Source organism: Gossypium hirsutum, chromosome D07 (genome assembly GCF_007990345.1).
Source record: "Gossypium hirsutum isolate 1008001.06 chromosome D07, Gossypium_hirsutum_v2.1, whole genome shotgun sequence".
Classification (NCBI taxonomy): domain Eukaryota; kingdom Viridiplantae; phylum Streptophyta; class Magnoliopsida; order Malvales; family Malvaceae; genus Gossypium; species Gossypium hirsutum.
Window position 1 is genome coordinate 7,482,980 of NC_053443.1, and position 14,038 is coordinate 7,497,017.

Sequence of the window (14,038 nt, forward strand, 5' to 3'; positions counted from 1 at the left end):
ACCAATTCAATCTACCTTAATATAGATGAAATTGAAGTTTGTATCTACATGTTGATGACAACAATGCGAGTCAAAATTTATGTTATAAACTTTTAAATGACTTCATGTGGTTGAAATGAACCATTTTGAAGAATGGTTGATTAATATTATTTAAGGTAGTAATTATATACTACTTTAAAAATGAGAATTAAAATGATTTTAGCCACTAGATTAAAATAAATGGTTTTAAGTCTTAAATTTTATATTTTATCTCACATTATTAAAATAAATTCAACAGCATCCAATCTTTCACTCCTTCGTTTTTCTTTTCACCATGCAATTCAAATCTTAGGGTAAAAAAAATTTAGATAATTTTTACTTTCATATTTTTTTTAGTAAAAAAAATTAGAATGGAAAGCAAGAGATTAAAGTTATTAAGATTAATCAATTTGAGTATTAGGCATTTATTGTTCTTAATAAAAAACAATTGGTCGACTAATTTTTTATTTTTTTGACAAAAAAGAAAATAAAAAAGGCAAACTACATTATGTAACCCATTTCCCCAAGTGGGGATACTTCAAAAATTTGTAAACCTTGACTATCCAAATGAGCCAATTTGACTAGTCTATTAGCTTCCTAATTCTCTTATCTAGGGATGTGACAAATACTCCAATGATGAAACCGGGAAAACCGCTGGAGAGTTCTCTTAATCAAAGTAGAGTTGGATCCTCTATTGAGACCCGCTTGCATGGCAGATACCACTTCTAGACTATCCGTCTAGACCCGCACATCAACATAACCTCAGTTGCTCAATATGTCTAAGCCATCTAAGATGCCCCACAATTCCGCCTCAAACACAGAGCAACTTCCCGCGAATCTATTAAAACCAAAGACCCAATTTCCAGCTTGGCCTCGCACAATTCCTCCTACTGACGAAGAGCCATCCTCAAGCTTTACAGACCCGTTAGTATTTAATTAGACCCAGTTTCCATGCAAGTTAGTGTACAATGTTGGAACTTGAGTTGTTATTGTTGGGTCCCTAGCTGACATCATAAACTGTTTGACCCAGCTATAAGAGATTTTAATAACGTCGATACTACTCCAAGAAGTCCCCTGAAATAGAAAGGGAAATTGTGGTCTTTCCATATGTGCCATATGAATATCCCAAAGAAGCATTTCCAAGTCGACCAAATTTTTCAATAAAAAATATACCTAATACCCAAATTGATTAATCTTAATAACTCTAATTTCTTACTTTTCATTCTAATTTTTTTCTAAAAAAAAATCGGAAACCATAATACTTTAATTACACCGTGAAAAGAAAAAAATGTGTGTTATTTTTATTTTAATAAAATAACATAAATCTAAAATCTAAAATTTAGAACTATTTATTTTAATCTAATGATTAAAATCATTTTAATTCTAACTGATTAAGTGATTAAAAAATTTAAAAAAGAAATTAAAAGAATCTCTATGAATTAACTTATTTGCTCAATCTTAATTTTAATTATTTGCCACGTGTACTACGTTATGCACATTTGTCATATTCATTGTCTAGCCAAACAAATAATGGAAAGATGGATTGGAGTTCAGTCCGTCGTACAAATTAAAACATGAGATGAAACACAATAAACTTTGGATTGTTTGCTAGGCCAACAATACTTTTATACTTCAACTACAAACCTTACCATTTATGTAGTTTAACCAAACAGATAATTATTTTTCAAGACGATTTGAATAGTTTAATATAAATAAATTAATACAAATTCAAAAATAAAAAAAATCATAAAAATCAAAAAAATTATAAAAATCAGTTAAGGGAATTTTAGTCTAGGTCCAACCGATGTGACCAACCAATTTATAATAGGGTCAGATAACATTGTTATAAGGTAGCATGGTTTTGAGTCTCATGTGAATTTTCTCTCTCAAAATAGAGTTTTTTTTTATAACCACGTGTTCTTATTTGTTTTACAATTTGAGCCTAATCATGTTTAGACTGGGAGCGATATTCAAGTAAAGTCTTTCCAATAATAATGACTCTGATTTGAACTCAATACAAATACCCGAGGAAGAAACTCAGTTTCACTTCTTCTAATCATTTTGATAGAACTTTTAAAATTACAAAATTTCAAATAAAATAGAATGATTTAACTGAAATAATTTATTTTAAAAAAAATTAGTATTAGGGTGAGAATGAAATAATATGGTTTGAACCCATATGTTTAATAATAATTTAAAAAAAATCTACTTATTAATCAAAAATATTTTGTGGTTGAAGTTAAATTAAGTGGAGATTAGGTGATAAAGTTATGAGTCCATGAGATCACCATTCCTCTTAATGTCCAAACAAATAAGGGAAAGATGGATTGAAGTTCAGTGTGTCGTACAAATTAAAACATGAGATGAAACACAATAGACTTTGGATTGTTTGCTTGGCCGACAATACTACAAACTTGATGCGAACTCGTATTCGTTGATGAAATCGAGTTGCTTGTTACCCGATCGTAAAATTAAGTAACTTAGTTTTTGTTTATCAAAAAGGCCGGTTTCAAAGGTTGTTAGTTTTAAACAAAAAAGATGAATGAAAGATAAGTTGATGGAAAGATGAAATTTGAACTCAACAGCAGAAGAATGAACCACTATTAAAGAATAGAGACCCAATTCTTATGGAGCTATCAAGGTGATAGATGAATAGATGGATATGACTGTAACCTTCACACTCTAAGATTGATAAGTTCGAAAAGAAACATATTGATGCCACCAGCAAACTAGATAAGTCAATTTGAATCACTACGAACAACGAGAGTTGAACAACTCACAAATATGTTAAAATTCATTCAAAGATCAAAAGTTCTCCAAACAGGTTACAAGCAAACTATTTATAGGCTGCTATGTACCAGCCGAATAGACACAAAATAATTACAACTAAAAAAAGCTGAAATTCAATTTAATTCAGCTGATTAGTTCTTGAAGAACTTAATTAATCAACTTTGACAATTGAAGTCCCCGAACAGTCATTGAAGCTTGATACTTGAAGTTCTCGAATAGTCATTAGAGTGGACTTAGAGTTGGGCTGAATGAATCAATAACTTGATCGGTCAATGATGATTATGATTCTAAGTTAATGCTCCCTTAGTGCACCGAATGTATGAGCAGCTAATCAATGCAACTTGTGGCGCCCGAAGGGTCTTTGGTGTGAACACTCGAATTTGAATAGTTCTTTGGGTGTGAATACCAAGTATTGAATGGTCCATTGATGTGAACAAGGATGGCTGGCTGATCAGCTCACACGAAGATCAATGATTGTCTCATCGTTTCACAAATGGAAACTTGAAAGAGTGCACCAAGCAGCTCCAAGGTTCATGAACAATCGGGTGCATGTTTCTCCTTAAATGAGCTTCAATGAATTTGGAATAATAATACATGAATGTCCAACCGACTATTTGAATAACCTGTAAGACAAATTAAAACTTGATTAAGACCAACTAAAACACCAATTTAATGTGTAATATGCTAAGACACAATTAAGAAGTCTGACTTAGACATGTATTAATGCTGTACAAAACTAGGACACAATTAATAGACTTAAAACGACTAAGATAATCAGACATGTAATAATGTTGTAGGGAATTAAAACATAATTAATATGATTGAAATAACAAAAGAACGTTAAGTCTTATTCATCAGCTAAATTAGCTAGCTAGAATTCGGTTTGCAGCAGATTGCATAGGGCACTTGACGAGCACTCCCAAGCTCGATCAATGAGTCCGGTTGAAGTTTCTCCCCAAACTTGTTCAACTAAGGCCAAAATTTCTTCTTTGAACTTCTTGGCTCGAGCTTGAGTAATTGGACCAGGTGATAGCTCGATTGGCTCGCCAATAGATTTGATGGAGCTCTTGGACGAGATCGTATCAAAACCTTACCATTTATGTAGTTTAACCAATCAGATAATTAATTTTCAAGACGATTTGAATAATTTAATATAAATAAATTAATACAAATTCAAAAATAAAAAATCATAAAATCATAAAATTATAAAAATTAGTTAAGAGATTTTTAGTCTAGGTCCAACTGATGTGACCACCCAATTTATAATAGGGTCAGATAACATTGTTATAAGGTAGCATGGTTTTGAGTCTCATGAGATCAGTGTTATTCTTCTCTGGTCTAGGTGATGGAGCCATAGTCTCAGACCTCAAGAACAGGTACCTGCATGACAAGCATTACTTCAAGGCCAAATCAGACTACGTAAGGAATCCAATTTCTCTTACGGGCATAAGAACTGCCATCGACATTCTTGAAAAGCAGCCCAGTGGATATATAATCATGGACCCTTATGGTGGCATAATGAACAACATAAGCAACGACTCAATTGCTTTTCCCCATAGATATGGGAATTTGTATACAATACAATACCTGGTCGAGTGGCATCAAGAAGAAAAAAACAGAAGCAATGAATATAGAGAATGGATAAGAGATTTTTATGATGCAATGGCTAGCCATGTTTCATGGGGTCCAAGGGCAGCTTATGTAAATTACATGGACTTTGACCTTGGGGTGATGGAATTAATTAACACTAGCGTCCTATCTGAAGATACCGTTGAGATGGCTAGAGTTTGGGGTGAAAAATACTTCTTGAACAACTATGATAGGTTGGTGAAAGCCAAGACACTGATTGATCCAAACAATGTTTTCAAAAACCAACAGGGTATTCCTCCCTCCACCACTATTGGTCTGGAGGCACGTACTTTCTAGCCTTGGAAAGGTTAATACTTGTCACATATACTTGTTTGTTAGTTGAAAACAGAAATTCTACCTAGAGTGTACTAAATATGTAATTGTCACATATAAGATTTACTGCAAGTCCATGTAACATATTAAAAAATTCATTCCCTATATTTTGGTTTCTGTAAATTACTCATTTGCCACGTGTACTACGTTATGTACATTTGTCTTATTCTTTGTCTTGTCAAACAAATAATGGAAAGACGGATTGGAGTTCAGTCTGTCGTGCAAATTAAAACATGAGATGAAACACGATAGACTTTGGGTTGTTTGCTTGGCTGACAATATTTTTATACGTCAACTACAAACCTTACCATTTATGTAGTTTAACCAATCAGATAATTTATTTTCAAGACGATTTGAATAATTTAATATAAATAAAAATAAAAAAAATAAAAAAAATAAAAAAATTATAAAATTATAAAAATCAGTTAAGGGATTTTTAGTCTAGGTCTAACTGATGTGACCAACCAATTTATAATAGGTTCAGATAACATTGTTATAAGGTAGTACGGTTTGGAGTCTCATAAAAATTTTCTCTTTTTTTTAAATTTTTTTTATAACTAAGTGTTTTTATTTGTTTTACAATTTGAGCTTAATCATGTTTGGACTAGCAGTGATATTAAAATAAAGTCTTCCCAACAATAATGGCTTCGATTTAAACTCAATACAAATACCCGAGGAAGAAACTCATAATCACTTCTTCCAATCATTTGTTAGTTCAAAATAGAACTTTTAAAATTATAAAATTTCAAATAAAATAGAATGATTTAACTCAAATAATTTGTTTTAGAAAAATTTAGTATTAAGGCGGGAATGAGATAATATAATTTGAACGTGTATGTTTAATATTAATTTTAAAAAAACCTACTTGTTAATCAAAAATATTTTGTGGTTGAAGTTAAATTAAATGGAGATAAGGTGATAAAGTTATGAGTCCATGAGATCACCATTCCTCTTAATGTCCATTTTGATCCCTCCAACAGTTGAATCAATACTTATTTCAACTAAATCCTATGAAAAAACTGTGGACGATTCTTGCGGTGGGCGGCGTTACAGAATTTATTTCCTTGCGTTGAGTTCCATGGCAGCCATGGTATCCTACTACATGGGAATCAATTGAAAATGCATCTAGCTAATATCATATTCATATATATATGCAAGCAGTTTTGTCACATTTCATTTGTTGCAAGCTGCCTAGCTCTTCGAGATCCTTAAAAAAATAGCGATGGGAGTTTTTGTCTGCATAACTTCTAATAGAATAACAATGGCCGGCCACGACAACTCCCTTGTATTCCATCTTGCCTTGTCCATCCCGTTGTCGTCAACGTATACCATGATTCTCCAATATTCCATAAAATCCGCAGCTGAGGTTCCTTGATATCCCTATCTTTAACAGCCATGGTGAACTTGAGCCTCCTTCTCTTACACTTTCTTATCTCATCTCTCTCGGTCTCGGGCTCAGCAGCCACTGATCAGAGAAATATTATGTCTTGTCTTAACTACTATAATATCAGCAACTATACCATCTCCTCTAACGTACATAATCATGACTACTCTATTCTTCTCAACTTTTCCATTCAAAATCTTCGTTTTGCTGAACCCACAATTCCTAAGCCAATAGCTATTATCTTACCGGAGAATAAAGAGCAACTTATCAACACTGTCGTGTGTTGTACAAAAGGGCCATGGGAGATTAGAGTAAGGTGTGGTGGCCATAGCTATGAGGGTACTTCATCGGTAGCTAGTGATGGGGCTCCATTTGTGATTATAGACATGATGAATCTAAAAAGTGTTTCCGTGGATTTGGGAAACGAAACAGCATGGGTGGAAGGTGGTGCAACGCTTGGTGAGACATACCATGCTATTGCCGAGTCAAGTGGCATTCATGGATTCTCAGCAGGATCATGTCCTACGGTAGGGACTGGTGGTCATATTGGTGGTGGTGGCTTTGGGTTTTTGTCTAGGAAATATGGGCTAGCAGCTGATAATGTGATTGATGCTCTTCTCCTTAATGCAGAGGGTGAATTATTAGACAGGCAAGCCATGGGAGAAGATGTATTTTGGGCAATTAGAGGTGGTGGTGGTGGCATATGGGGAATCGTTTACGCTTGGAAAATTAAGTTATTGAGAGTACCAAAGACCGTAACCAGCTTCATTGTGTCTAGACCGGGCACCAAAGCACATGCAGCCAATTTAGTAAACAAATGGCAACATGTGGCTCCAAATTTAGAAGGTGATATGTATTTGTCATGCGCTGTTGGTGCTGGCCTGCCTCAGGCTAAGTCTATTGGCATATCAGCAACATTTAACGGCTTCTTCCTCGGTCGAAAAAGAGAAGCTGTTTTGATCCTACGCCGGGTTTTTGCCGAATTGGGTGTCGCCGAGGAAGATTGCAAGGAAATGAGTTGGATTGAATCAGTGTTATTCTTCTCTGGTCTAGGTGATGGAGCCCTAGTCTCAGACCTCAAGAACAGGTACCTGCATGACAAGCATTACTTCAAGGCCAAATCAGACTACGTAAGGAATCCAATTTCTCTTACGGGCATAAGAACTGCCATCGACATTCTTGAAAAGCAGCCCAGAGGATATATAATCATGGACCCTTATGGTGGCATAATGAACAACATAAGCAACGACTCAATTGCTTTTCCTCATAGATATGGGAATTTGTATACAATACAATACCTGGTCGAGTGGCATCAAGAAGAAAAAAACAGAAGCAATGAATATAGAGAATGGATAAGAGATTTTTATGATGCAATGGCTAGCCATGTTTCATGGGGTCCAAGGGCAGCTTATGTAAATTACATGGACTTTGACCTTGGGGTGATGGAATTAATTAACACTAGCGTCCTATCTGAAGATACCGTTGAGATGGCTAGAGTTTGGGGTGAAAAATACTTCTTGAACAACTATGATAGGTTGGTGAAAGCCAAGACACTGATTGATCCAAACAATGTTTTCAAAAACCAACAGGGTATTCCTCCCTCCACCACCATTGGTCTCAAGGCACGTACTTTCTAGCCTTGGAAAGGTTATACTTGTCACATATACTTGTTTGTTAGTTGAAAACAGAAATTCTACCTAGGGTGTACTAAATATGTAATTGTCACATGTAAGATTTACTGCAAGTACATGTAACATATTAAAAAAATCATTCCCTATATTTTAACGTTAACTTTCATTAATTATTAATGGAATGACATGGCTTAACTTTAATTGACGGGCATTAAATCAATTTAAAAAATTTGTTGGTCTTCAAAACAAATAAAATAATGTGATTTAATAATGATTGGCGTGTACTAAAAATAATTTAAACACAACAATTATACCCAAGAAAAACAAATAAATTTGGAACATTTTAGGGGTAAAAACAAAATCAACCTTTTACCTCTACTCATTTTTTAAAATTGTTGTTTAGCTTTTTAATATTTGATCTAATGAAATGGAAATCACCAATAAGTCTTGTCATTCCATTAACAACACAATTAACATATATGGATTAAAATGTCAAAATTTCAAGCGTACATAGACTAAAATATTTGTTTTAGATAGTAGAAGGATTAAAATTAACTTATGACATGGTATAGGGACTCGTAGTGTTATCTACCATATTTTTAAATTGTTTTTAGCTTTTCACGGGTGGAAATGTAGAATTTTATTATACTTATCAGAATGGAGCGAGAATAGGTTTGTGGTGACAGATTTGATTTGAACAACAGAAGAATCTTTTAGAATTCAGTAACTTTATTTAAGAAATTCTGGAGACGAAATTTTTTAAGGGAGGGAGAATTGTAACAACCTATTTTTTAGTGGTGTCGGAAATAATGATTTTGAGACTACAAATCCGATGAGTAAGTTTGTAAAATTAGTATTTAAATTATACGAGTCAATAATAATTTTTATATTAAATTTTGATTTGATGACTTTTAATTAATTGAATTAACGATTAGAATAAGTGGTTCAGTCCAAAAGTCAAGTTATTTTTGAAAATGAGGTATTAGGACTCGTTACCGTAATTTAAGGTTGTAAATATTTTTATTAAATGTTTACAGAGTCGTATTATAGGTGAATTGAGTTTTGGTCGGGTAATTTTGATGATTGGTTGCTTAATTAAGGTAAAAGGATTAAATTGTAAAGAGGTAAAAGTTAATTGCTATAGATTTAAATTAGTAAAGGGATTAAAATGGTAATTATAACATGGCCAAAAAGTCCAAGTGGTGGTGGATACGATTAATCCAATTTCTTTTGGGCTATTTGGTCATTTAGTCCTAATTAATTTAGGGTTAAATTGAAAGTAAGCTTGTTTAGTTGAAAATTTAAAATAATTGAAGGATCAATTATGCAATTAAATCCCTTAGACTATAATTATACCATATTCTTATTTGATGGACAAATATGGACATGTTTTATTTATTTTTGTTAAGTTATAATGTAGAGGTTACAATTGTAAATTAAGTAAATAAAAGGTTAAATTAAAAGAATGCTAAATTAAGTTATCATCTTCCTTTCTTTTCTTTTGGAAACTGAATGGCCATTGTTATGGGAGAAGAAAGCTTCGGTCAAGCCAAGGTTGGGGTATGTAAGTGATCATTGATATTGTTTTTAGTATTTTTTATGTTTTTGAGCTCGTATTAGCTTGACCTAGCTAACCTGGATACTAATTTGTAAAACTATTAAATGTTATAGATTATGCCATTGATGAGTTTGAGTTGTTCTTCAAGTTTTATGGTAGATTATTAAGCTTGGTTGTTAAATATGACTATTTTGTAAAGTAGTTTTTAGTAATTTTAATGTTTAAAGACTAAAATGTTAAAGTGATAAAATTAAAAGGACTTGATGTAAAATAACAACAAATATGGGTTGTAGTGGAGTGCTATACAATTCGACTGAACTTAGTTTTAGTTAAAATTGGTTAAATTGCGAGTTTTGAGCTTATGGACTAAATTGCATAGAAGTACAATGTTGGGGAAATTTTGTAAAAAATTATAAAAGGATTTAATTGCATAAAATGAGTTAATTTTACTGTTGGAATTATTTAATTGAATAAAATTATTATTCTAGATCAAGAATGGGTTGAAAATCGAGGCATATAGAGGTTGTTGAATAGTCTTTGCACCTTTGTCATCGCTACAGTATAGTCTAGTAAGTTCGTTCTTTCAATTTTAATACATATTAAATGTATATTATATGAACTTAATTGTAGAATGATGGATAATGTTGATGCATATATTTGGGAATGAAAATAATGAATTGATATGGTATCGATCACTGATTAGAATATTCTGAGTCGATGAACGTAGGATAGAGTATGATTGACATACCAATAAGTTGTTTTGCGCGTGGTAAGGGATTGGTATGAAATGTGATGATGATTTCTGTATATCCTCTGTTCACTGAATATACTGAGGTCCTGCATATGTTGCAGACTATCGTGTTATATTACTGTGTTTTTTTGGTGTGTTACGGAGGCAGATGTTAGCCTATGGGCTAGACACTTAGTGTTGAGGTGTATTATCAGTTGGATTGGCTCGTATGAGTGTTTGGTGTGTTCTGGGTGGTTAACTGTGTACTCGTATCTGTATATCGTTCATCGGACAATGTTTTATTGATCATTGAATGTTATTGAAACATGAGAAATTTATTTGCACCATTGTTTGAGCATTACTCACCTGTTGTGAGCTGTGATTGACAGGAACTCTATTAGTAACCTTGTTATTTGAATTATTATTTTAATTTGGTATGTTTTATCGTTTAGTTGACGAACTTACTAAGTTTTATGTAAGCTTACTCGTGTCCTTGTCTTTTTCTTTATAAATTACGTTTTTGTGGAAATCAAGAGATCTGATCAACTCGAAGAATCACACTATCTGAGAAGCTTTTGGTAGACCTTGAGTGTAACCTTGGCTTATATGGCATGTAATAGGCTAATAGTGGATATTTTGTGATAGTTTTAAGCACGTACCTATGTGGTAGCTTGATCTACTTGTAATATTGTTGTGTCAAGTAACTATTTGAGGCATGTATGCTTAATTCTACTGAAGGCATGAGTGGTTGATGCTAATTAAGCATGAATTGGTAAGTTTTGTTATTTGATGTGGTATACATGGGTGGCTTGAAAGTTTAGCTTGACAATGGTTTATAATGTGATTGAAATGTGTTGTCAATGGTGGCACATTGGTTAGACACATAGGATGGTTGATTAACTTGATTTGAGTGGTTTAAAATGCATTCCAAAGTCTTATAAACATGTGTGTAAGTGTATAATTAGGTACCTAAGCAATTGGATGTGAAATGGGCAAGTTTTGGGTCATTTTTGGCACACACGGCTTGGGACACGGGCTGCCACACGCCCATGTGTCACACACGGGCAACCCACATGGATGTGTGCTCCAAACGTGTTAGGTGTAGGGTTCACAAGGGCTAGCACAATGCCTGCAATACGACCGTGTGACCCAAGTTAGTGAGTTACACTGGCAGACACACAGGTGAGCACATGGGCGTGTAGGATAGCCATACGACCATGTTTGGAGCCACACGGTCTGGGCTTTGTCACATGGCTTGGACACATGGCCGTGTGACCCCTATTTTTAGAACCTTCATATTTACCCCAAATCTTCTGATTTCTATCGAATTGGTCCCTAATTGTTTCTAAACTATTTTTAAGGCCTTGTAGGCTCGATTTAAGGCCCATAAATACATGTTTCACTTTAATTTAAATGTTACATGAATATTTGATAATTAAATTGTAAAATTGATACTGTGTGATACTGAATATTCTAAATTGTACTGTAATACTCTGTAACCCTAAAAAGGGATCCATCTATAGATCCATCTATAAAAAGGGATTTAAATGTATGGTATCAGAACTTGAGCTATGCTCATTATAATTTTACTCATAATGTGAAATAAATTCTTATAAGTCATCAAGGTAAGTTGAATATCTTCCTTTAGTACTTACTAAGTCTTTATACTTAACGTGTCATTGTTTCTTACGGGTAGATTCATTGAGGATTTTGTGAAGCCACATCCGATTTGGAAGTCTCCATTACCTTTGCAAAGTTGAAGTGTGCGTATTAATACTAAGTTCTTATCTCTATGAGTTTGACATGTACACAGATCGAGTGTCATTCAATAACAAGTTTTTATGATTTGGATTTAATTCCACATTAATGCTTTCAAACATGATGAATTGGCACAATCTTTACGATAATATAACTAATTAAAACTCGTGAGTTGAAATTGAGTTTGGTGAAATTTAAAAGGGTAAATTGTCTAGTTCGTTACTCAACTTTTTGGGCACTTTCATTTTGGTCACCCAAATAAAAATACTTGTAATTTAGTCACCGTCGTTATAATAATTAAATATTTTAGTCACCCAACCATTAACCCACTAATGGAGTTATAATAATTAAATACTTGTTCATCATCATCATCATCATTTTTTACTATTTTTTAACCCGCTATTGTTCATCATCATCTTCCCTCCACACCACCCCTTACTTCTACCATTCTTCTTCTTCTTCCTTTGCTCCTTGCTTCTGGCTATTGTACCATCTCTTCCTTTACCCACCGCTTCCATCATCATCACACATCAAGGGCTATTGTGATAATAAACTGATGTATTTGAACATATTGAAAATTTGATATAGAAACTTATTCAATTTTTTTTATTTGAAAGAAATTCAATATTTATTAAGATATTTTTAAAAACAATTTTTATATAAAGGGGTGTATTTTAAACTCTATACATTTTTTTATCAATTTTTAATATTTTAAACGTGTTTAGCAAATGTATACTTTATTCTAAGATGCAACAATTTATACTATTTTTAAAAAAAATTAAAATATTTTTACAATCTTTTACAATTTCTAATAAAATTGATATATATTTTACAATATTTAACTATTTTTATATTTTTTTACAATTTTTAAAAATTCTAACATATTTTAAGTTTTTTTAAAACTATATATTTTATAATTTATTTAAATTTTTGTAATTTTTATAAATTTTTATTATGTTATATTTTTTTTATATTTTTAGGGTTGTTTCGAATGATGATGTCATTATGACATCAAATTATGACACATGCCGAATCAGGAAAACCGTAGGGACAAAAATGGGCAAAAGAAAATCTTTAAGAATTAAAGTTAAAAAAAGGTGTAGGGACTAATACGTGCATTAAACCAGATTAATAAATGAGAAGGGGGGAAATTTTCCTTCTCTCATTCTTTCAAAAGTCGACGCAAAAAGCGAAGAAGGGGACAGGAGTGATGGTGACTTTGTTTCTCTATTCCTATTTGGGAAATTTGCTAATAAACCCTTGGGAAATGACAGCATAAAACCTTGCTCAATGTCTAACATTATAACCAAGTCCATAACATTAACCGCATAAGTTTGTTCCCCCAATTTTCACCTTTTACCCCAAATTTTTTGAAATAATTTTTTTCCTAGACAAATAATAGGGAAAAAATTATTCAAAATTCTTCTATATCAAATCGGCACGAAATCGTATATGGATATTTTGTAGCGTTACAAATTAGATCTGGGACGTGCCTGACAGAGAATAGGGTAAAGTGGTGATAATATGAGGTAAGTAAACCAAACTTTGCAAAATGTCCCTCACCTACCTTTTAAGTATTGGAGGATGTTGTTGACGTCAAACTTTGATTCTCTTCCAACTTTCTTTCTTTTTGGCATATCTATCAAGTAGCCAGCTATCCCTGTCAGCATCAAATAATACATATAAGGAAAATAAAATACAGTAATATTATTTTATTAAAAGAATTAAAAAAATTCAGTAATTTAATAATGTAAAAACAATGATAATGCAATCTTTGATTAATGAAAACTGTAATTCTTTATATTATCATTTCAATAATTCGACTTAGATTATGAGGTATGATATGGTGATTGCTCACATCGCCTCTTAATTATGTTATGTGTTCGAGTTTCGTTTATGAGAATGAAACACACTTCATAGTTAATCATTTACATAACAAAAAATTGTTCGATAAGAATATTTTTCTAGCCTTACTCAATTTTGATATTGAGCAAATTGATCGCTCTTAAAAAATGAAGCAATTTACTCCATGTCAATTTTAAAAAATGAGCATCTAAGACAGTTAAACACAACATTAATATTTTTTTTGTCAATTTTATATAATTTTAATTAATATAATAATAAATTTCTAAAGTAAAGTTTTTTTTTTATATGAAATTTCCCTCAAAAGTTTTTCTACATTATATCTTGGTTTTTTGTTTGTTATT

The 14,038-nt window shown here is 32.4% G+C and overlaps 2 protein-coding genes across 2 annotated transcripts; both read left to right on the forward strand.

Moving 5' to 3' along the window:
* The first annotated feature begins 4,104 nt into the window (after window positions 1-4,104).
* Window positions 4,105-4,734, forward strand: LOC107955920 (reticuline oxidase-like). The gene has a single exon (XM_016891701.2). The coding sequence runs from the start codon at window positions 4,105-4,107 to the stop codon at window positions 4,732-4,734; it is 630 nt and encodes a 209-aa protein (XP_016747190.2).
* A 1,336-nt stretch (window positions 4,735-6,070) lies between these two features.
* LOC107955919 (reticuline oxidase) lies at window positions 6,071-7,857 on the forward strand. The gene has a single exon (XM_041097318.1). It carries the CDS (start codon window positions 6,166-6,168, stop codon window positions 7,789-7,791), a length of 1,626 nt encoding a protein of 541 aa, XP_040953252.1. The 5' UTR covers window positions 6,071-6,165; the 3' UTR covers window positions 7,792-7,857.
* Window positions 7,858-14,038: the final 6,181 nt, after the last annotated feature.